The sequence below is a fragment of the Cydia pomonella genome, chromosome 2 (genome assembly GCF_033807575.1).
Source record: "Cydia pomonella isolate Wapato2018A chromosome 2, ilCydPomo1, whole genome shotgun sequence".
In the NCBI taxonomy this organism is placed as follows: domain Eukaryota; kingdom Metazoa; phylum Arthropoda; class Insecta; order Lepidoptera; family Tortricidae; genus Cydia; species Cydia pomonella.
This window is the reverse complement of record NC_084704.1, coordinates 18,475,554-18,501,380: the sequence shown is the minus strand read 5'-3', so window position 1 is coordinate 18,501,380 and position 25,827 is coordinate 18,475,554. Positions and strand designations below refer to the sequence as shown.

General features: G+C 36.8%; 2 protein-coding genes across 3 annotated transcripts in view; one reads left to right on the top strand and one right to left on the bottom strand.

Annotated features, from left to right (window-relative positions):
* The window catches only part of LOC133534561 (protein dachsous), a 334,416-nt gene extending 308,661 nt beyond the window's left edge, over positions 1–25,755 (top strand). For both annotated transcript variants that reach the window (XM_061873723.1, XM_061873724.1), the window contains exons 5-16: positions 6,811–6,983; positions 7,367–7,596; positions 7,910–8,096; positions 8,787–9,213; positions 14,915–15,262; positions 16,216–16,370; positions 16,479–17,550; positions 17,630–18,350; positions 18,433–19,559; positions 19,982–20,272; positions 21,252–21,540; positions 22,391–25,755. In XM_061873723.1, the coding sequence (XP_061729707.1) occupies positions 6,811–6,983; positions 7,367–7,596; positions 7,910–8,096; positions 8,787–9,213; positions 14,915–15,262; positions 16,216–16,370; positions 16,479–17,550; positions 17,630–18,350; positions 18,433–19,559; positions 19,982–20,272; positions 21,252–21,540; positions 22,391–25,019 (7,649 nt within the window). In that variant the 3' untranslated portion in view covers positions 25,020–25,755. The remainder of the gene's footprint in view (positions 1–6,810; positions 6,984–7,366; positions 7,597–7,909; positions 8,097–8,786; positions 9,214–14,914; positions 15,263–16,215; positions 16,371–16,478; positions 17,551–17,629; positions 18,351–18,432; positions 19,560–19,981; positions 20,273–21,251; positions 21,541–22,390) is intronic.
* Positions 20,352–25,827, bottom strand: part of LOC133534566 (excitatory amino acid transporter) — a 29,542-nt gene continuing 24,066 nt past the window's right edge. Inside the window, exon 11 of the mRNA XM_061873735.1 lies at positions 20,352–21,503. Within this exon, the coding sequence (XP_061729719.1) occupies positions 21,486–21,503 (18 nt within the window). The 3' untranslated portion in view covers positions 20,352–21,485. The remainder of the gene's footprint in view (positions 21,504–25,827) is intronic.

The following is a 25,827-nucleotide window of genomic DNA, read 5'->3' as shown; positions in this document are numbered from 1 at the left end:
GTCGTAGTGTAGTAGTAATGCCGCAAAAGTAATGTAGCTGCAGTTGCTATCAGAATGTCACCTTTTGAATACTGAACTGTCAAAATACTCACATGATTCTGTGCCAGCCTTCGTAAATCAACCTATGTATACACTGGCGCGTATCCAAAAAATGATAGTATATTAGGTACGTGCTCCGTGCTTTACGATATGCAAATTACCTGATAGGAGAAGTCAAATCATTTGTAACACTGGCTAGGAGGCAAACAAGACCCAATTTTCATAACATTACTGGATGCGGTAGTAATTACGCAGCGCTACTGTCGTGCACACGACTACACTTGCCGCAAAACTACTGGCTAGTCAGGTCATAATACCTCTTTCACTCTTGGTTGTTCTTAACAAGGTTAAAGGAGATAGCATTATGATCTCAGTCGCCAGTTAGTTTTGCGGCAAGCATAACGACGCAGGTAAATGTGTACAAATGCGACGTACTAATATTGTCATCACTAATGCGTACTTTCCTCACTCTGCCCTTGCTTTAGATGCCATTCTGCACGGTGTGAGCTGCACCCGCTTCGACCACGATTATTCTGCTGTAACGCGCATACCTCTAAATCACTAAATTGCCGTCGACCGTTACCGCACTTGTCTATGGGAAACTCTATTGTCCGACAGAGATAGCGGATACTTTTGTGCGTGCATAAATAATACAAGTAATGAAACTATCACTAAAGTGGGACAACCTGCACCTGGGACCAGTGAACAGACTTCGTAAAAACGGGAATCAAACTAGTGTCCTTCTACTTATTTCTTTGGTAAACTTTAAAAAAAATACAGTCGATGCTACATTTAATGTTCATTAAAACAAGGAAAAAAACAAAGCTTTTAAAACCTATCCTAACATTTATTATAAGCAATTGTTTAAGATCTAAACTAGATATACCCTTGTTATTTGCAAATATGCAACTTTGTAATTGCAAAAGCAATAAAGTAAGCGAAGGAACCGATATAGAAAATGAAATCTTTAGATTTGAGAAGATATCTCTTAAAAATTATATCACATTGTACACCAGTGCGTGGTCTAAAGGATAAACTTAAGTATATTTGAAAATTGGCGTTTATTATTCATACACATTGTTCTCGAGTGAGTATTTTGTTATAAGTATGGTTAACTTATATTTACCCTATATGAGCTTGCTTTTCCTGTTTACTGATGATGTTATTAAATTTCTGTTTTAAATAATAACATCCTACTAACAATATATTAAATACTATTATGGGACGATCTGACTAGTCAACCTAGTCCCACAGTCAACTCATTAAGGCTTGTGTTTTACTAGCATGTTTGTGTGTTTATTAGTGCCGTCAAAAGCCAGATTCAAGGCGTTATAAAGAATATAAAGTTCGTCATTAGAATACTAATATTATTACGTAATTAAAAAAAAGATAAAGGTAAATCAAATACAACATATATTTTCACTTAAGCCTGGAATGGAACAAGTCTTTTCCCAGTAGTGGGACACAAGACACAATAGGCTCGCAATAATGATAGTATCTTCACTATACCCATAGATCCATGACTGAACTCGATTTAGTAAATCGCCATATGTTGTGCGTTAAGCCAGCTGGGCCAGCCTTGAGTTTAATTAGAAAGAGCTCCATAACATTTATGTTCGATGTTCCAGCACGCCCCCGCCAGATTTATGACTAACTTGCCCCGAGATAAACATTCATTAATTAAAAAAATATAATATATTGTAGATCCGGACTCGTAGCGTGTTTTGACAATGTCCAGCGAAATACCAAACTCTTTATTACGATTCGTAATCGTATTATGTTTTTTGTATAGTTTAGGTAAATATAAATCATTTATCGTAATTGTATGCTAATACATTTATTTTTAATTTATATGATAACATAAAGCAAATATTGTTGCATATTAATAAACACGCCGTTAGATAATTTTCTTTTCTTAATCTAATATAAAATACTTAGATTAATTACTTCAGAGACTATAAATATTAAAATAATTGCATTATATAACTGGAGTGATTACACGCGTGTGGAGGTCCAAGTAAATCGATATTTGATTAGTAGGTACGTATAGATTCATGTGACTAATGATGCAACAAAAACACATACCTACTACTAACTAGTACGCATATACCTAATGCAAGTAAGGTATTTCCTATAACAAGATATTATGAAATACTGTGTAGAACCGCGTGTTCTATTTCTTAGAAATCATCCATCAATGTTCATGAGATAAAAGGTGTAAGAAAACATATATTATGAGTAGGTATTTAATAAAATTTTTGAGTTTAAAAGTTCCAGCAGCGAGAATAACGACGCCTGTGTTTGGATAACTTCATATAAATTCGCACAGACCCGATTCTTACGGAGCGGAGGCGAAATTTAAAATTCGAATACCCATTGCCCAGAAATCCAAGGATACGAATCGTCTGCGCCCGCGTCGAATAAATCCTGCGCAGGTCAACGACCTTGCCACGGCGACAGTTTTTGCTCCCAACATTTTAGACTTCTTTTTCAAGCGTACCGCAATTATTTTCGACTTTTTTCCCGACGCTATTTGGCCAAATTTAATCTGAAGATGTTTTGCACGTAATTGTTATAAAAAACATTTAAAATACAATACAATTACAACATTCTGCTGTAAGAACTAACCTCAAGATTTTTGCGAACTGTAACAAATAATTGTAAGACATGACATCTTCAAGGTTCATCGAAGGGTCAATTTTCAGATTAGCCTTTTTTGCTGTCCCACCGCTAATTATCCAAATACATTGAACGAACAGTACGAGTATTACTATAAATATATTCTGATTATAAATAAACTAATAAAAAAATATACTTTTTATCACACTTGCTCAAAAAAGTTCTTATTTCATGCAGGTGTACTGAAGGACAAAGGCCTATTTTGTGAAAAAAAGCTATAACTCCCTAGGGAGTTATAGCTTTTTTTTATTATGTCACTTTTTCATACAAACCAAGTGGCATAAATGAGTTTTACTTTTAAAATACTGACGTTTATAATTTTTTTTTTGTTTATGTTTAAAATTAAATAATAAGATTAATTTAACAGCCGTTTAAAATATTTTTACGTAATTTTTAATCGTGGCTGAATGCCGAATAGGTCTGTGCCCTCGATGCTAACCTGTCAAGAAATTACAAAATGGCGGACGAATGTTTGATATGGCACCGTATTTAAGAATGATTTCGTTTAAAATTTAGTTTTTTCTTCGCAAGTGTGATGAAAAACATTGTGCGTGACTCCGGGGGTAAGAATATTGCAAACTCGGGTCTTTGATAATCACCCTCGTATCCAAAATTTTACTTACCCCCCTCGTTGCACAATGTACTATTTGCTCCTTAAGTGTGTATTGTTTGTGATAAAATCGAATTTCAAACCCTAAAAACAGCGAAACCGCTGAGTTGCGTGTCCCACGGGCGATTTGACTCAGCAAAAAAATCATAAGTTTGGACGTAGGCACCATATTATCAAATACTTAATACATGTAGAAAGAGAAATATTTGGAGAGTTGATTACATTATTTATAAAAAAATAATGCGTTATGTATTAAAACAGGGATAGCATTTTTGTGGCAGTCCCGCGCGGAATAATCAAAGCACAAAAGAATCATTTAAAAATCTTATCTTATCAAAACTGCATATTATAATTTTTCCAAGCAGAAAATTCCATATTTATACATTTCACGCAACTATTTCCACAAAAGAAAACTAGTTATGGGATAAATAGATCTTTTAATGATTCTCAGAACTTTCTTTGTTAAATCCAGTTCCATCAGATAAAAAAGCTTATTCCCACTGGCGATAATCTAGCTTCTATTTGATAATTAATTCATTTAAATTGATTCAGTGAACAATTCCTAAGATCCTTAATTGAGCTGCCTTCGTGAGCAGATAATCTTCAGTAATGGAGTCAATTTAGAAGGGCAATGCAAATTTTGTAAAGGTATGGCACGGGATTTAATGAATCAAAAGGATCGGAGGTTAGCTTTTGATGGGCTGGCTCTGATTAGAGATACAACATGAACGAAAGACAAGCCTTGTTTAGTTCCCACAAGACGGTTTAGACTTCTTTAGCAAACTTAAGACTAAGCGAAGTTTATTATTTATGTCAACCCTATTTAAGAAAATATAGCACAAAGTTTTGTCAAATATCATACCCGCAACTGTGTCAAATACTACTCTATACAAATTAAATAATCACGGTGTTAGTGCATGGGAAATCGTACGTATTTTTCGGTTCAATAAAAACAAGTAGGCATGAACGGACACCTTAACGATGTTTATCTGTTGTTATCCAAGATTTATCTTAGTTACTCACTGAGTTGCTTATTATGACACAGAATTCTGAAAAGTAGCTACATTTTGCAATAACGTTTAACCGGCTTTTAATTTCGTATTTTAAGTATTCCGTTTTATATCATAATAAAATTGTGGATTATAATAACTTAAGACTAAAATTCACTCTTAAATATATGAGACAGAGAAGCTTAAAGTTAAATCGAATTAGCGGACAGGTCCCTTAAATTTAATTTAGCCGATTTGACAAAGGTCCAGATTAACGCATCTTTATTATAATCACGTTCTACAAAACTGCAACATTTCGTTACAGCAAAATATGCATAATTTTTCAGCCAAAATGGTATAGCTGTGGCGAAAAAAAAAACACAAATACGATTGGGTTGACTACATGAAATCAATCGAACACCTTTTCTTTCAGATCCGTAAAAAATAATGTCATATTTAGATGCTCCGCTACTTGTAGGTAAGTACAGTTGACGTAAAATTTGTATTCAGTTCGTTTTGTAGGTTTACTTCTTCAAATAAAACTTATAATATATCACGAGATTTCAGTTCTATTTCAAGATTTTTAGCAACTTTCTTTCATTGTCATGCCTTTATATAGTGCCAAAACATGTTATAAAGAAGGCTTATTGAAATAATAAAAGAAAAACATCTACCTGGCACCAGGACGAATTCTGTAAAATCAGTGACCGAAAATAAGGGACGACGTTTCGCCTGAGCGGCTGCATAAACAGAGAGGAGACAAAGGGGTATCGCGGGGGTGCAGGCAGAGTGGAGAGGGAGAGGTATAGGGTTGACACTTTTACTTATTTACTTCACCTGATCATTTAACTCTTAGTGGTGGTAAATGTTTAGCAATCGATTTTAAAATTGACTGTTTAAACAGCGCAATCTGTTCTCACATGTCGTCCTAAGTGATTTTCGATGTAGTCAACGGTTTCAATTTTATAAGAAAGAATATATATTTCTTGTTGCCAAATAAGGCTCTATACAGACGTTCACGTGGAATCTTCAGCACCTTTGGGCCGGGCCTTTATCCCATATAAATGGTTTGCGACTAGTCTCTTTTGTTTCCGTTGGTCTTTAAAATGTACAAAGTGTAACGAATATTTCATAAAATGTGCATGCTCGCTAATGAGCATATAGGTTTATTATTTCCTTTTCACTAACATATAAGTTTTTTTTTTTATAAACAGGTCCTGAAAGTGGGCAAAACACCTAAAAATTCTTAGCATAAAAGCTCATAAAAAAACGTTCCAATGAGCCTTTTTTCGGTTATTTGCGAATTTCGCAGCCCTATATCCCAGTCGCAGAAACAAAGACCGTCGCCATGTCCCCAATAAGACGGTATATCAATCTGAGCGTCAAGTGCCCAAACTGGCCCAAAAACGACCACAAAAAGCGCCAAAAAAATGTCGACAATGAGCGCCTTTAAATCGTTGCGAGAGCTGCCAATTAAAAATTGATAGATATAAGACGTTTTTTCGGGGTTATGAAATTACAGTGTTACCTAATAAACGTTATTTATTCACACATATTGAAGCAAACCTCACGTGGATTAAGTAGTAGTATATGTAAAAGTATGTACCTGATATACTTGTAAAATTTAATAAATTGAAGCAAATTTAATTAAGGACCTATCATCTTCTTCTTTCTATCCATGTACAGGTAAACTCAGAAATAAAATAACTGATATAATGTAAGTTAAATTTGAGCTTTAAGTACATTATATAATATTCTAACTATCAACGATGAACACCTCATAGCCTTGATGAAAGAAACGTGATAAGTATTACATTACAGTGTATTGTAGTGACGTATGTTTTCGGAAACTTTGTAAACCCGCAATTTTCGAAAAGTATCACATCTTCCCATAATTCACAGGCTACAGACAAGTAAACCTATCTTCCTGGAACCATAGACGATTGATCGAAAGTAACATAATAGGGATATAAATATTTATGGGTGACCGTAAATTGCGTGGTCAGTCAAAGCTCTGGTCGGGTAAATCGAGACGGGTATTCCAGATTCAGGGATATTATGATAAACTACCATGAATTAACTATTACATCCAGTGCCTAAAAATATATGTTTTCTCCTTAATGTGTCTGTTTGTGTCTCAATCACCAGTTATTTTGTGCCTGTCATATTTAATTGTTTGATCTTCTCATTTTATATGTTGTGTGACAGATTATGTAAAATATCTTTTTGTAATTTTTTTTTATTCAGAAAAAAGGCTTATTATTACTTGAAATAGCAAAATAAGTTATTTAGTTAGTATTTTATTCACTGTGGTTAAGTTTCCGTTATTTTTTTACCTCCCGTTCCACGCAACGCTCAAAACTCAATTGTACACGTAATTTTTCGCTTCCTCAGTTTTCAAGATAAGCATGAGCAGTAAAAAACTACTTTGCTTTTTTGCAAAATAATTTGTAGGTATTGTTATGATAACCCAATCATAAATTTGTTAACCAGGCAAGCAGCCGCGCTACAGCATCATATCCGGAGACCCAGAGCGCCACTTCACCGTGGAGCCGCTGACTGGTGCGATCAGGACCGCGGGCCCGCTGGACCGGGAAACCAGGGCATCGTATCTGCTAAACGTGAAGGCAGCGAGCGGAAATTCTGCCAGTTTTGATCAGACTCAGGTCAGTAATAGAAACGCTGTCGATAATGCAAAAATCACATTATTACGTAAGAAAGACAGTGGTTTGTTGCGCGCTTTATAAAACCCGGTATAAGCGCCGGTATAAAACTTTTATAGCACGATGGTGGAAAACAAGCATACGGCCCGCCTAATGCAAAGCTGTCACTGCAACCTATAGACGCCCTACAATCCCCCGAGGTGTCTTATGCGCGTTGCCAACCCTTTAGAAACTTGTACTTTCCTTTTCCGTAGATATTTATCGATGCTTTTTAACAACACCATAAATCGGAGTACCTAGTAATAAAATATTGTTTAATTTTCTTTCTATAAGGTTAAAGAGAGTCGAAATAAAATTAAAGTACTTAAAACTTCATTGCTCCACAGGTCCAAATAACCCTAGAAGATGTGAACGACAACACCCCCGAGTTCGGCACGTCGTCGGTTCGCGTGTCCGTGGCGGAGTCCGCCGTGGTCGGATCCGTGGTGTACGCGGCGCGCGCCACGGACGAGGACGAGGGCAGGAATGCCCAGCTCACGTACCAGCTGGTGTCCGCTACTGGACCTTCAAATACGTTCGCTGTTAATGCGCAGCATGGATTGGTCACTCTTTTGAGGTATGTTATGATTCGTTTCAATACCTGCTGGCATTTTACTGTCGTTACGCTATTTTTATACCTGTATGCTACGCTGACTTTAAGGATTATTATCTTTATTTTGCTTTTAATAAGGAAGTTTTATGTTCACTATCACTGTCATGAATTATAATTTTGTCCGATTAGATTAATTATTATTTGTATTTAAAAAAAAAACACTCCAATTGTTATCCCATCATTACATATAGTTACATTTCAGTGACTTAGGATATAAATTTACTCGATTATTTATTTATCATTGTTTATATTCATTAAATCAACTATTTTTTTGCAGGCCGTTAGACTACGAAAATCTGGTGCGTCATACTCTAGTGATTTCGGCTAAAGATGGCGGAGTGCCATCTCTGAGCGCCAACTTGACTTTAGCAGTGGATGTGCAGGATGTAAACGACAACACACCAGTGTTCGAGCATGAGTCTTACAGTGCTAGTGTGCTAGAATCTGAAGCTATAAATACAAAGGTACGTCTTGAAAAATAAATAGAATTATTTTTATTTATTTAATATTTTAGCTATTTTAAAAAGTAAAATTGGCCTTGTCTAACCGCAGTTAGTCACAAAAGTAGATTTAAAGCATAAATAAAAAAAAAGAATATGCTAATATGTCTTTTCACTACATTAACTGGTAAAAGTCCTCTTGATTGTTCACGAGAAAGTTAATCATTTATTTAATAAGCATTTTATCCACATGTGGGGCAAAGTAATAAAATTTTAAGTTGTTTCCTTATGTTAGCTGGTAGAATTGACTTTTAAATGAGGATTTTGAATGTTAAATTCATTTTTATTTGATTTGGTTCGATTGTTTTCGCTATTGCATAGTTAGTATTTTCCTCACGTTCGTGTGGACAGAAAAATTGTATTTCACTCGGAGGCAAAGTTCGATTAACCCTCGTGCCTTGAAACGTTTGATTAACGCTTAGTATTCAACTTTAATTTTGGAATCTCTCGCTTGCACGGGTATCAAGTAAGTAAGTAAACACTTCATTGTACGAGAAAAAAGACATATTGATTACAATAGATAGAACATAATTGGGACAAAAGCGAACTTATCCGGGATCTTAAGCGGGATCTCTTCCAGTTAACCTATACCTACCTAACCTATATAAATATAACATCAGTGAACATTGGGTTTAAATTATAAATTATTTACAGATTTTAGAGATTCAAGCAATAGACAAAGATACAGGCAACAATGCCCGCCTAACTTATCGGATCATATCATCTGAGAACACCACTAACGAAGGATTCTTTCAAGTCCAACCCACAACAGGCTGGGTCTACCTCGCCAAGGCGCTTGACAGAGAAACCGCGGCGCAGCACAAAATGACAATAACTGCCACTGATAACGGCATGCCTCCTCTATCAGCAAGTGCAAGTTTAATCATAAACGTCATCGATGCCAATGATAACGACCCTGTATTTTCAAAAGCGGCATATCAATTTAAAGTAGAGGAAAATATGAACGTTGGCGCATTTGTAGGCAAAATAGCCGCTACAGATGCCGATTTAGGCGACAATGCACTGTTAAGATACAGCTTGTTTCCTACGAATACTAGTTTTGCTATCAACCCAGTGACAGGTGAGTCGAAACTTATCATTATTCAAGGTAAACGTTTACGCGGTTTGACTCGGGGTGAGGTTGTTTGTAGTGGATTGAAGTGCGTATACGTAAATACATCTCAGCTTGTTCGTTTTTAAGATACTCAGGGTCTGCCATCACTGTTATTTATGAGAAGCTAGCATTGTACACGATAGACAGTAAAATAATTAATAAAATTACAAATAATTGCATATTATGTATTTGACCTTTATCGAAACACTCGTGTACTGGGTACAACCTTCTATCTTACGTACTTAAATACTTACTAAGCGTACTTAATAAGCTTCTTTATATGTAACTATCAAACAGTTAACTAATTTGTCCTTTTGTTTAATTGATTTGCACAATTTAACACATTTCAATGCTACTTTTAGATAATATTGAGTATTACAATTACAAACCCGAGTTCAACTTATTTCGAAAGCAATAATTCATAAACTATTCTCATACTCATTCATAATGCAACTTTACCGTAAGCTAAGCCCAACGAGCCGAGGATCCTATCCTCTATTTGATCAGCTAAAGAATAATTCCTACCTCTCAACGCATTGTTTAGAGATGGCCGGCGCTTTTGAAAGCTAAAACCCGAAGTATGTTGTGCCTGGGCCATCGACTGGGCAAACAGCTAGTGCAAACAAACCACAATAATACCTGCGCACTTTTTAGGAATTAAGAGCACTTTTTCACATTGATATCATTACTTTGCCATTTTAGATTTTACTTAATGTGTTTTTAGTAGACTACAGTGGATTTTTAAACCGTTATTTATCAAATGACGAATTGCATTTAGTATTTTTTCATCACACTTGCTCGAAAAAGATCTTATTTCATGCATGTGTACTGAAACACAAAGGCCTATTTCCGCAGGAGTTATGGATTGTGAAAGAAAGCTATAACTCCCTAGGGATTTATAGCTTTTTTTCATTAGTGCACTTATTCATACAATCCAAGTAGCTAGCATAAATGAGTTTTACTTTTAAAATACTGACGTTTATAATTTAATATTTTTATTAATGTTTAAAATTATTTCATTCGATTAATTTAACAGCCGTTTATAATATTTTATAGTACATTGTGCAACGAGGGGGGGAAAGTAAAATTTTGCAAGCGAGGTCTTTAGATGCACGACAGCCGCAGGCTGGAGTGCATTAAAGACCCGAGCTTGCAAAATTCTTACCCCCAGAGTTACACACAATGTTTTTCATCACACTTGCGAATAAAAAACTACATTTTAAGCAAAATAAGTCTTAAATACGGTGACATTTCAAACATTCGTCCGCCATCTTCTCATTTTTTGACAGGTTAGGAGGCATCGAAGGCACAGACCTATCCGGCATTCAGCCAAGATTGAAAAGTGTGTAAAAATATTTAAAACAGCTTTGAAATTTATCAATTTAAATATTATTAAATGTAAAAATAAAAATAAATTATAAACGTCAGTATTTTAAAAGTAAAACTCATTTATACCTACTTGGTTCGTATGAATTAGTGTCACAATTGAAAAAAAGCTATTACTCCCTCGGTAGTTATAGGTTTTATTTTCACAATCCATAACTCCCGCGGGAACAATACATGCCTTTGTCCTTCAGTATACCTGCATGAAATAAGATCTGTTTCGAGCAAGTGTAATGAAAACATAATTTTTAATCGTGGCTGAATGCCGAATAGGTCTGTGCCTTCGATGCCTAACCTGTCAACAAATTACAAAATGGAAGCCGAATGTTTGATATGTCACCGTATTTAAGAAGTAATTCGCTAAAAATTTACTTTTTTCTTCGCAAGTGTGATGAAAAACATTGTGTGTAACTCCGGGGGTAAGAATATTGCAAACTCGGGTCTTTAATTCCCACATTCGTGTCCAAAATTTCACTTACCCCTCTCGTTGTACAATGTACTATATTTTATTTGTGTCACTTGACCATCGTGCAATTTCATTTAAACAAAAATATAATTAACTAAATTTCAAAGGTATTTCTAAACTAATATGGTTTGTCTCGATCCTCCAATTAATATTTTTATATTGGATCTAGGTTAAACTATCATCAGAAAAAATTCGTAAGCTACAACTAGTAAACAAGTTTGAAAAGTAGTGCTAAATCAGTTATTTAATGTAACATCTAATATTGATTTCAGATTTAATTTAACAACGTTTAATATTAAATACTATACGTACGTCACAATGTTCATACCTAACCAATAATTGACCCACTGTAGACCACTGTCATAACAAGTTTTATGTTACGTTAAGTAGTTATTTATTCGTAGTTATCGCAGAGGCTGATTATTGGTACAGCAATGATATCATTGGAATCGCAGTTTTTCGCTTCTCAATATGGGCGTTCGCAAAAATGGGGGGTTGGCAGTTCGTTATCGCTCGATAACTGACTGATGAATGGCCTCCTGTTCCATCTCAATTCGGCTTATCTCGAATCGACACCCCGCGAGCTAGTTAGTGAATCTCTACCCTCCTGTCCTCCACAAATTCGTAAATCATTCCGAATGACGTCTGTATGTGGACCCGATTGGCTACGACCAGGAATCAGATCCAAACAGCTGCTTTTACAATGTTTTCGGAGGCAAAAACTACAGCCTTTTATGTGCATAATCGCATCGATAACCTGTTGATTTTATTCGTCGGCACCTTCAGATCCGCGAATCGGTTCCGAGAGCGATCCAAGTAATCGAATTACCCACTTAGCAGTTGGCAAGTTTTCTCGATTATTAATCAATCGTTTATGACAATTTTTATCGGAAGGGTCACGGCTAGCGTCGCTACGGGAGGGAGCCATAATGAATTTATGCGTGTCAATTGCGAGTTATAAACGTCGTCGCGCGAGCTTGCGTCCTGACCCACCATTAACTATTATTAAAATATTACTATGTAGAAGCCTCGCTATTCTCTGCTATGTTTTATGACCGCCTCACTAGGGCCAGATACTGTCGTCGAGCATTAAAGCTCATACGTTACAAATGTACGTGTAGGATGTTGCACGGCCGTACAACTCGTTCGGTTGACGGATACCTTTTATTTTCATATGCTTTTGAAATGAGTAATAGGTGTAAAATGTTGCTGGAATCCCACTCTCTAAAGGGTGACTATAAATTAAAATAATGACGCTTATATTGCTGCGAATTAAAAATGTAATTGTGACGCTGAGAAATGTTGGGTTGTTTTAATAAATTCGCCTCTCTCAATGAATGATAGGGTAAAGGAATATATTTCTATGTGACTCATGTCTTATATAGTCCATACACAATCCGGCTTCAGTGCTTGCGCGCGTTGGAATAACGATGCGCATTTTTTTAAAGTTTGCTCTCATCGCTCATTACGCCAGTCCCTGGCAGATCTTATTATCGGTCGACAGCTTTACCAATGACCAAATTAAATTCTACCCAAAATATGAGGAAATAAAGTTGTGTTTAGGTTGTTCTGGCTCTGCGAAATCACGTTTATCGTCCTTCCCCGTTTCTGTCATCACGATTTTTAGGATCCCTACACGGAGTTGGGCCTCAGATAATCATAGTTATTCCGCCTCAGGCGATCTCTTTTAAGAATGCCTAATTTTGGGTCCCGCCGATACTATAATGGAATTGAAATTGTATTTTTTTATATGAGATGAGACTTATTGAGCATTTTGAATTAATTAAAATATTGTATAAGAATAAGAATAAGAATAAGAATAAGAATAAGAAACCATTTATTGCCACACAAAATACAATGTTTCACTTAAAAATAATAATAATAGGCATGCGCGGCAAAAGGAACGGACTCAGCGTACGCTGCGTCAGCCATTTTATTACAAATTGATTGCGCAGCGCTGATTTTCAGTCCGTCCCCTTCACTGAACCACATTGATATGACATGCGGGTTAATGGATTTTTTTGTTTTATTACCAGAGATAGCTAGTGTATACAATTATAGTACGAAAAAATAAAGAAATTTTTATTACAAGTGAAAATTTATTATTTTAATTTGGTATTTACTTGATATTGACAACTGGTTACATTTATAACTCAAGTATTTTACTGAATAGGTACAAACAATGCCATAGTCATAAGTTTCGTTCATTGAAACGTACAGCGATAAGTAATAGTACTTTTTGTATGAGAGAATACTTATAAAAAAAAAAATACAAACTTATAAACAACAGGAATAGAAAGTGTCCAAAATATAGCACAACACCATTTTAAATAATTATATCCTCTGAGGAAATTTGGTAATTTAATAAAAGTAAGCTCAATTTGCCTTTAAAGGTTGGAAGGGACATTTTAGCTCGCAATGGCGGTGGTAGGTCGTTCCAGATCTTAGATGCAGAGTATTTGAAGCTACCACGATAACCTGCTGTTTTATGTTTCGGGGCACTCATTTTATTTAGAAACTTACTGCGAGTATTCCGACCGTGAACGTCTTTCATCCATCGAAACTTATTATAAAGATATTCTGGTTTATGACTAGAGACTATATTTTTAACCATACTGGCCATATGCAAGGTTCTACGTGCTGCCATCTTCAGAATTTTTCTCTCGTTTAGAAACGGTGTGATATGGGCTCGCTTTGGCACCGAGAAACAAAACCTAGTACAAGCATTTTGAACTCTTTGAATTGCCTGTGCGGTTTTAGCCAGCAGGCGTGGTCCATATACGATATCGCAATAATTAAACTGTGATAACACTAGCGACTCAACCAAAACCAGCCTCACCTCTTCTGTTAGGTAATTTCGGATACCATACAAAATTTTTAGCCTATAAAATGCGTTTCTTATTTTTGTATTAATATGATCAATGTAGCGTATATCACTATCTATAATCAATCCCAAATTTTTGGCTGCATCCACTCTCTCAATCCTTTTACCATTAATCACCAATCTAGGATCAGAATTAATTATCCGATTACGCTGTAATTTAGATCCAAATATAAGGTACTTTGTTTTTGAGGGGTTTATAACTAGGTTATTATTATACGCCCATTTGTATATTGCATCCAGATCCTCATTTATTTGCTCTATAGCACATTTTGTGTCTTTTGGGTCGAATGAAAAATATACCTGCGTATCGTCGGCATATAAATGAACACTACAGTGCTTGAGTAGTTTGCCAAGGTCAGCAGTAAACAGAATAAAAAGCAACGGACTGAGAATCGAGCCCTGTGGTGTGCCTCTTTTAACTAGTTTTACTGTCGACCGAATCTCCTGTCCCTGACCATCCTCTGTAAGAACATACTGCTTACGATCTGTCAAATACGACATAAACCATTTACGTGCTGATACTGACAATCCGTAGTAAGCCATTTTTGCTATTAACAATTCCTTGCTGATGCAGTCAAAAGCTCGTGAAAAATCCAGTAATACTAATATAGTGCATTTGCCATCGTCAGTAGCTGATATTATATTATCTGTAACTTGAGCTAACGCGGTGGCCGTACTGTGGCCGCTACGGAACCCGGACTGTACGCTCGGTAGCATATTATTTTGTTCTACGTAGTTAGTCAACTGAGTGCAAACCGCTCTTTCAAGAACCTTGGACATAACCGGCAGGATGCTTATTGGTCGTAAGTCTTTATGGGATTCTACAGAAGTACTTTTGGGCAGACACTTAACTCTGGCAAGCTTGTAATTGTATCCAGATTTAGAATTCCAATTGCTGCTTTGACTGTTTTGAATTATTGATGTTGTTTTTACAGGAATCATTACAACAAAAGATTTCCTAGATCGTGAGTTCAAGGCTGCATATTCCTTATTCGCTGAAGCCAAAGACCAAGGAACTCCTGCTCGCTACAGCAAAGTGCCTGTGTCCGTTAAAATCACAGACGTTAACGACAATTCACCTGAGATCATTGACCCCAGAGAAGATGTTATCAGTGTTAGGGAAGAACAACAGCCTGGAGCAGAAGTAGCCAGAGTGAAAGCTATCGATAGAGATAATGGAGTCAATTCATCTGTAACATATTCCATTGTTAATGAGAGAGATTCGGACGGATTTGGAGTTTTTGTCATTGATCCGAAAAGTGGTGTCATTAAAACTAGTACTGGTAAGTACAGATTCATTTGTGTGAATAATTGACACATGTCAAGGCTCTCTTTTTAGGGTTCCGTAGCCAAATGGCAAAAAACGGAACCCTTATAGATTCGTCATGTCCGTCTGTCTGTCCGATTATGTCACAGCCACTTTTTTCCGAAACTATAAGAGCTATACTGTTCAAACTTGGTAAGTAGATGTATTCTATGAACTGCATTAAGATGTTTACACAAAAATAGAAAAAAAACAATAAATTTTGGGGGTTCCCCATACTTAGAACTGAAACTCAACAAATCTTTTTTCATCAAACCCATACGTGTGGGGTATCTATGGATAGGTCTTTAAAAATGATATTGAGGTTTCTAATATCATTTTTTTCTAAACTGAATAGTTTGCGCGAGAGACACTTCCAAAGTGGAAAAATGTGTCCCCCCCCCCCGTAAGTTCTAAAATAACAGAATGAAAAATCTAAAAAAAAAATATAATATACATTGCCATGCAAACTTCCACCGAAAATTGGTTTGAGCGAGATCTAGTAAGTAGTTTTTTTTTCAATACGTCATAAAATTTTAAAAAAAATTTTTTCATCAGACCCATACGTGTGGGGTATCTATGGATAGGTCTTCAAAAATGATATTTAGGTTTCTAATATCATTTTTTTCTAAACTGAATAGTTTGCGCGAGAGACACTTCCAAAGTGAAAAAAAGTGTGTCCCCCCCCCCCCCTTCTAAAATAACGGAATGATAAATCAAAAAAAAATATATGATATACATTACCATGCAAACTTCCAACGAAAATTGGTTTGAACCAGATCTAGTAAGTAGTTTTTTTAAAACGTCATAAATGGTACGGAACCCTTCATGAGCGAGTCCGACTCGCACTTGGCCGCTTTTTACATTAAGTTACTGTAAATGATTGTCTTTTGGTTGATGTTAATTTCATTACTTTAATTTGTTCTTTTACAGTTCTCGATCATGAAGAAAGGTCAATTTATCGATTGACTGTGGCAGCCACAGATGGGGGTACACCACCTAAGCAAACAGTCAGACAATTAAAAGTAGAAGTATTAGATTTAAATGATAACAGACCCACATTTACGAGCTCCAGCTTGTCTTTTAAGGTAAGAAAATATTTAGATTTTTTACAACTTATATGATTTTTAAAACCCTTAAAAAAAACATTTCAAGTATTTTTGGATTTTTTTATTAGATTAATTATTTAATTCCAGGTCCAGGAAGATGCAAGTATTGGTCACATCGTTGGAACAGTAGCGTGCTGCGATAGTGCAATTAATGAAAATCTTATAAATGGAGAAGAGAAACAAATTTCTTACTTACTGATGCCTTTGACAACTGACTATTCACCGGGAACCTTCGAAATTGACAGACGTACGGGCTCTCTAGTTGTAGCAAGGCAGCTGGATAGAGAAGTGCAGGACGAATATAGGCTGGAAGTGAGAGCGTTAGACACTTCAGCTACTAATAATCCTCAAAGTAGTGCAGTAACAGTAAAAATAGAAATTGTTGATGTAAATGACAACGCGCCTCAATGGCCACAAAATCCAATAAACATTGAAATCTCAGAAGGGACTCCTTTAGGAATTACTGTTTTTAATTTCACTGCTAAAGATGCCGACGCGGGGCCGAATGGGGAATTAAATTTTAGAGTCGTGTCATCATTGCCTCCATCTTGTAAGACGTTTGCTTTAGATCCTCTGACAGGCTCGTTAACTCTAACGGCAACTCTTGACTACGAGGTTTTGAAAGAGTACTGGCTCATTGTAGAAGCTACAGATATGGCAGTTAATGAAACAGAAAGGATGTCAACGTTAGCTACTGTACACTTATCTATAACTGATGCTAACGATAATGTACCTAAATTTGTATCTAAAAATAAAGCATCTGTTGCCTTAAATACTCTTACTGGAACGTTGTATCAGGCTCTAGCTATAGATGCTGACTCAGGAGATAATGGAAAAGTATCTTATTATATCTCTAGTGGAAACGAACTTTCATATTTTGCAATGGAATATGATACCGGAAGACTAACTCTATCAAAGAAATTTTCATCTGATATTACTAAAATCCGTGCCGGTCAATATAAAATTAACCTTACTGCATCAGACCACGGCATGCCGTTTAACAGACAAAGCCACATGATTTTGCAGCTAAATCTGCAAGAATCGACTAATGTTCCACCGAGATTCACTGAAGCATTTTACAAAGCTAATATTAGTGAAGATATTCGTCCCGGTAGCTTTGTTACAAGGTTAACTGCTAAGTCATCCAGGGGTACTGCAGGTAGGTACAAGCTGATCAAAGAAATACTTGCTGGTCATCAGTCATCGTTCGTGAACTTAATAATGTTTTTTTTTTTCAGGAAATTTGACATACATCATTCCACCAGGCGTTGCCGACGATAAATTCGTCGTAGACCCTCGTCGAGGGACAGTTACAATTAAATCAAAAATAGACCGTGAAGACAGAGATCAGTATACTTTCCCCGTCTATGTTACTGATGCTAGTACATTTCAATCTACTACAAATTTTGATGTTACTACTGTGACAATAACTGTTATAGATGTAAATGACAATCCGCCGATGTTTAAATCTGGTTCTTGCTATCCTTTAGCAGTCCCTGAAAATAATGACCCAGAAGTCATTCATACTATTACTGCTACAGACAAAGATATTGGTGCTAATGGTGTCATAACCTACAGTATTACATCTGGTAACAATGGCAACAAATTCGCAATTGACCATACAACAGGACAACTAACTGCTAGAACTTTGGATAGAGAAACGCAGTCAAAATATCAACTTACTATAACTGCTTTCGATCATGGCTCACCAGTAGCATTACAAGGATCTTGCAATATTTCTATTATCGTTGAAGACCAAAATGATAACGACCCTATATTTGACACTGGGCACTACTCTGCTGCGATACCTGAAAATGCTCCTTTAGATACATCAGTTATAAAAGTCAGGGCAACAGATGCTGACCTCGGTTTTAACAAACGTATTGTGTATTCATTAGCAAATGAAAGCCAAGGATTATTCAGAATTGATAACAAAACAGGAATCATCTTCACTACTGGGTAAGTTTGGTCTTACAAATCTGAACGACCCTTTGCAATTTTTTTTAAACAATTACTTCATTGATGCCATTTGTGTTTTCAGGTTATTTGACAGAGAAGAAAAACACGTATACCATTTCGAAGCTGTAGCTACAGATGAAGGACGATACGTGGCTCGTTCTCAAAGAGTATCTGTGGAGATATCAATAACCGATGTAAATGATAATAAACCCATATTCACAAAATATCCGTTTAAGGAAAAAGTCGCTACTTTAACTCCACCAGGGCAAAGCTTACTACGGGTGTCCGCAACTGACAATGATATTGGTACAAATGCAGAAATATTATACGAACTAATTGATACATCTAACAATAAATTTCGCATTAACCCGACAACAGGCGTGTTAACAGCAACGCAAAGCTTAGCTAGCGAAAATGGAAAACTTATTCACCTAAAAGTAATGGCAAAGGATAAGGGAAACCCACCTCAAAGTTCCATAGGTCTTATAGAAATCAGGGTAGGGGAGTCTTCTGATCAAACGCCATTACTTAATTTCCAAAACGCAAGTTACAACGTCACCATCGAAGAAAATCTATCTTATGGAAAAGACGTGTTACAAGTAACGGCGGTTCGTAGCGACGGCCGGCGCCAAAGGGTTATTTATGAATTTGGCAATGGTGATGACCAATATGCATTTGAAATTGATTCTAACTCGGGAGTCATACGAGTGAACAACTCTGTTAATTTAGATTACGAGTCGCACCCAGGCCCGACGCGGCATCTCGTCGTGGTCGCTCGAACAGAAGGTACACCGGTCTTATACGGCTACTGCGACGTAACAATAAATTTGTTGGACCAAAACGACAACGCTCCCAGATTTACGCAACAGCAATACATCGCAAACGTGCTCGAGGGGAACACTAAGGGCGAGTTTGTCGTGCAACTCGCCGCAAAGGACAGCGACCGCGGAGTGAATGCGAGGATTCTATACCACATAGTAGACGGCAACCACGATAACGCGTTTATTATTGAGCCAGCATTCTCAGGATCGGTCAAAACAAATATAGTGCTAGATCGTGAGATAAGAGAGACGTATAAACTGACAGTCATTGCGACGGACGAGGGCGACCCGCAGATGACCGGTACGGCCACGTTGCGGATCAACGTAGTGGACGTTAACGATAACCAGCCGACGTTCCCTTCGCCAAATGTCATCGCAGTATCAGAAGGTTTGTTTTCCAAGTTTTTGTACTCGTTTACGTATTCGGTTTTAAATTGCTGTAGGTCGGCCTATCGACTTTTCGAAATAAATTGGTAGAACAAAAAGCGTCTTACAAAGAGGGAGGCATTTTACATAATTTGTATTCCCAACTCCGCGAGCCCGCGACGTTTCGATTCCAGCGTCGAGATTAAATAAAAGGGACTCCTTAAGGATCAATATTTATTGGACGGTATTACATTTTTTCGAGTGCATGTTTTAGCGGTGCCTCCCCTAAAGATTCGCGTCGGTTTTTGTTTTCTTTTTTAATCATTGTACGTCGACAACAGTTTTGTTTTAGAGGTTATTTTGCTGATCGTTAAACCGGCAGCCGTTTCTTTAAAGCGAGAGAGTATCGTGGACGTCTTACGACAGTTCGTTTTATTTTTGCAGGAACGGAAGTTGGGTCAGTGCTGACATCCGTTACGGCGAATGATGTTGACACATATCCTGCTCTAAAGTATTCTATAACTCACGAGGACAATAGATTTTCGATCGACAGATATAGCGGAAAGATTGTTTTGAATAAAGCACTGGATTTTGAAACTAAGAAGGTATACGAGGTGAATGTGAGCGTGTCGGATAACGAACACGTCGCCAAAACGACTTTGACGATTAAGGTATTGGATGTCAATGACAATGCGCCAGTGTTTGATGAAACATCTTACAATCGGATTTTACCAGGTTAGTACAAAATTAAATCATACTTATGGGAACTAGATTGCACAACATACTCGCATATAATATTATTTAAAGAAAGAAAGAAAAGAAAAGAAAATATTTATTAATAATATCGTTACAGGTCGGTTTGTAAACAGGTGTGTTTACAGAACATACGGTGATACTTTACAGCACTAGTGCGATAATTAGTACACTACGTAACTATGTCGAAAATTTAAAGGATCATATGTACTGTAAAACGTTGTACGATACATGTGCGAATAGATAATTTCATATTTTTCGCACTTGTATCTTAAATAACTATTATCTACACACATATCATAAACTTTCTTATGACGCGTTCAAATACTGCGAAATATGACCAGCGTAAAGATGTTTTGTTAAATCATATGTATTATCTGCGAAAATGTTATTATTGCATAACTGTTACAGCAATATCGATTTTATATTTACATTCAAACTTCGAACAAAACTAAAAAATAAAGCAATTTGATTTCTTTCCTGAATCCCTATTCCTTTCTTTCCTAAACACAGAGATAGATCATGGAGAGCTTAATATGTGTGTAGATAAAACAGTGTATGTAACTGTACATAATTAGGCATTAAAATAATATAATTATGTACCAGTCACATAAATATAATATATTTTAACACCAAAACAAAAGTTGAAAGTTTGATACTTATTGTTATTTATTTTTGGATTTATGTATTAATCTTTTTGTGTCATCAACTCATCATAGTTCTCACAAATAAAAAATACTGATAGTTTTGTTTAATAACTGACTTGACCGGAAATTTTATTAGTAATTTTATTGGCTTGGTTTTTTGTTGATATTGAACTTGAATTCGTTTACTTTAGAGTTTGGTACATACTTAACAGATCCAGGTTTTGGTAGGTATATGAAAAGTAAACTTTTCGTTTGTGGTGTGCACTGTACACCAATAATACATTTCATTTATCTATTTATTTTTACCATTTCAGAAGGTGCTGGTAATGTCGAAATTGGGTCCGTCAGTGCCAAAGACAGAGACAGTGATGATAACGGAAAGGTGACATACTCAATCCTCGGTGAAAGCAAGGGCTACTATATAGACGCTACATCTGGGGCTATTTTCGTCAACTACAGTACATTGCCGAGCCAACGAGACAATCAGTTGGCTGTGATGGCTACTGATCACGGAAAACCCAACAAGAGCTCTGTAGCCGCCGTCAGGATTAGTACGGGTGCGACATCTGAAATAAAACCGTTTATTGGACAGGATACATACAGGTAAATAAATTGTTGAAAGTATATTTTAAGAGCCCTTTTCTTCAGCTATTTAAATATTTCTAGCCTACCGGTAAGACGTGCGACACATAAAGGTCGGTTTATATCTATGTACAGGTATTAAGCGTGCCAGACGCGTGCCGTGGCAGACAAAATAATATTCTTCTATACAGTGTCTATTAACGTATTCATATCTGTCGTTACACGGCCGCGCAGGCTATGACAAAAAAAGCACGGCACGTGTCTGGCACGTTCAATGTCTGTAGGTATAAACCGACCTTATAACATCATGAGGAAACTAGAATTCAGAATAAGGCCTTATAATTATAAATCCCTTTGTATTGGAAGACTGTGCCATTTCTTGAGATTGGATCCCAGAAACCCTTTGTGAGCCGTGGCAAAAAACCAGAGCAATGATGATATTCCGACATTCAAAACTTTACAACTTTGGGTACGAATCAAATCATTTTATCAAATATTTTGATATGTGTTTTTAAGTGGTCACACTACTATATATATATTATAAACTCAAATAGATGCCATACTTCTACTAAATACACAAACAATTATGAGATCTAAGATGACATATAGTCGAGAAATTGGGATTACACCGTTACGGGAACAGGTTACACCGTGGCGAGGTGGCCTACGGGTTCATGGCGTTAGCCATGAGCCATGATAGCTAAAAACGCCGCCGCCGGTCCGAATCCGGCCTTCAACACCGGAGGGCTTTGTCACTTTCTGTTTAGTATATGACATCTATTTCAGTTCATATTCTAAACTTTGTTAACATTCCAAGTTAAGTTTAACATATAAATACAAACAAATGCATCATAATTTTTATCATTTTCAGGATCACTGTTAATGAAGATACAGAAAGAGGTTCTTCACTGCTCCAGATCGGCGGTATCAATGATGTTCTTAAGAAATACAGTCTGGAATTCCTAATAATATCTGGAAACGAAGGTGATGCTTTTGATGTGTCTCTTGACGGAGCACTGATTTTGGTAAACAAGCTTGATAGAGAAACTCAAGATTCATATGTTCTTGGCTTAGCAGCCGTAGAGCCAGGAAAAATGATTTCGTATAGTCAAAACAAAACTTCAATAACTGTATTTGTAACAGTAGCGGATGCTAATGATAATCCTCCGCTATTTTCGTCGGGTGATTTTGAACTAACTGTCAGCGAAGATGCAAAACCTGGATCCACTCTGAGCAAACTAACAACTACTGATGCTGATTTATATGGAACTCCCAATTCTGCTATATTTTACAATATTACATCTGGAGATGATGATAACTTATTTTTTGTTAACCCCCTAACTGGTATTTTGACAGTGAATAAGAGTCTCGATTATGACGTTGGCTTTACGAAATACAAGCTTATTATAGTTGCTTGTGATCAAGGTATACCATCACTTTGCAATAGTATTAACGTCCACGTTAGCATAATGGACGAAAATGACAATATCCCGGCTTTCCCGGTTAATCAATACTATGAAACGGTGGCCGAAAATGAACGAGTAGGTACTTCAATATTCACAGCAAGAGCAACTGATTTGGATAAAGGCAAATATGGGATATTAAATTACACCATAATACCCATATCTCTGAGCTATAATAAAAATGATGACTCTTGGAAAATGTTTCAAATAGACTCGTCAACAGGATTGATAAATACGAATGCTGTTTTTGATTATGAGCAGAAGAACAAATACGAATTTTCTATCAAAGCCTCAGATGTAGGAGGAAAGTCTTCAACTGTGAAGGTCAGGATTGATATTGAAAGTCGCGATGAGTTTTACCCTCAGTTCACACAGAAAACATACAATTTTCCAATTCCAAAGAAAGGTCCTCTTCCTGCTGGATATATGATTGGTCAAACGACTGCTACCGACAGAGACAAGGGAGTTGATGGAAGAATAGTATACCAACTTTCAACGTCGCACCCTTACTTCAAAATTAACCGGACAACGGGTGTTATTATTCTTAAGAAAAGAGTAGAGTCTGTGCAAAGCTTGTTTGGGAATCATAAAGCTATAAGCTTAGTCATTACAGCAAGTTCTGGTAGACAAGGTTCCTTAACAAATAAAACCGCGGTGGAAATATTGCCCGACTCGTTAGCGGTTATATCGGATATGAATATTATTACTGATTCAGCAGTGCCAGCAGCTGCAAGTGGACTCTCCGACTGGGCATTAGGTCTTTTAATCGTTTTTATATTTATCATAATCATTTTTGCAGCAGCATTTCTGTTCCTACACATGAAAAATAAGAGGCACAAAAAGGTAAATAAGCCTGGCCTGAATTCTGAAGGAGTGGGTGCAACAAACAGTTATGTAGACCCAAGTGCTTTTGACACTATTCCTATTAGAAACACGGGCGCCGTGAATGCTGGTAATCAATTTGCTCCTCCAAAATACGATGAGATCCCTCCTTATGGTCCTCATACTGCTAGTTCTAATTCAGGGGCTGCTACAACATCAGAATTATCAGGGTCAGACCAATCTGGCTCTAGCGGTAGAGGCTCCGCAGAAGACGGAGAAGATGGCGAAGATGAAGAAATAAGGATGATCAATGAAGGACCATTGCAAAGGGATTCTGGTATTCATAGACAAACCGACGGAGTCGACGATGACAATTTATCTGATGTTTCCGTACACAATACACAAGAGTATCTCGCACGTCTGGGAATAGTGGATACTGTTACCGGCGGTGGAGCATCTACTTCGTCCAGGAGATGTTCTGAAAATGTAGTAAATAAAGATAACATGCTCCATCATGGGTCTATAGACCCAATGCATATTTTTGATGAAGACGGAACTCATGAAAATGATATAACTAATCTTATTTATGCCAAATTAAATGAAGTAACTGGAAGTGAAAGAGCAAGCAGCGCTGATGAAAATAGTGCTGCAGTAGATAGAGCCATGGTTTTAGGCGCTTTTCCTACTGCTCCAGGAGAAAATACAGCTGTTCCTACAGCTGGGCCATCCATGACTGGAAGTCTTAGCTCAATAGTACATTCAGAAGAAGAACTGACTGGTAGTTACAACTGGGACTACCTTTTAGATTGGGGACCTCAGTATCAACCCCTAGCGCATGTGTTTTCTGAAATTGCGCGTCTGAAAGATGATGCAGTTTCGTTGCAAAGTGGTAACAGTGGCGCGTCTAGTGCCAAGAGTAAAGGGACATCAATATCCGGTGGGAAGAGTGTTCCGCCTCCTTTATTAACCACCGTTGCTCCTAGGAGTTGCCCAGCGCCATCTTTGTCTTGCAGACAGCCTCAGCACTTGTTACCCAGGTCACCAATTAGTCATGATGTACCCGGTGGCTTTTCAGCCGCTGCGGCTATGTCTCCTTCATTTTCACCATCTTTGTCACCTTTAGCTACTCGGTCACCTTCTATGTCTCCGTTGGTAGGACCAGGGCTTCCACCGAATCCTGCTAGTAGAAAAACTCATTCAACAATGAGGATATGAACTTTAATATAATTTAGCGGTTTGTAAATAACAGAACGACTGTTTTGCCTATAAGTATTAAGTAATATTTATTCAGCCGATCTAATCGGTTCGTATTTTAACTAAATCATTTTGTGCATGTCGTACATCCTTATGCCCTGAATATGCTCAAAGTGATGTATTAAGCGCTTATTACCGATTTTCCGGTAAATGTAAATATATCCATTCGGGTTGTAACTTTATTCTTGTAAATATTAGTTTGTATATTTTAGTGCCTTGTAAAATATAAACGGAAGACTGCCATGTTATTGTTATATTTTGTAAACAAACAATCAGCTTTACTGTAAGCTATAAGATAATTCTTAGATATTGCAATTGATGTTGAACAAGAGGAGATTGTATATCATGAAATGCAGTCACAAATTTTTATTAAGTAGGTGATAAAATCTGCTTGTGTATCGGCACCAGAGTTGAGGTCACACACACAAAGAACTACGTCTGGTAATATGGTAGCGGGATTTTGAAATTAATGTTATTTCTTTCGTACCAATAACAAGTCCAGTAACTTCTTGCCTAGCATAGCTAAACTGTGTAATGAACTGTCGCCTGCGGTACTTCCGGACCGATACGTCCTTCAAAAATTTAAGAACAGAGCCTGCTGACAACGCAATTACCCGTCTGATGTTGCGGGTGTCCATAGGCGACAGTAATTGCTTACCATCAGGCGATTCTTCTGCTCGTCTGCGTCATGTTACAACAGCTAAGTGCAAAATTAACCAAAAAGATTATTCAAGGTATACATGGTAACTTAAATAACGTGTACATAAAC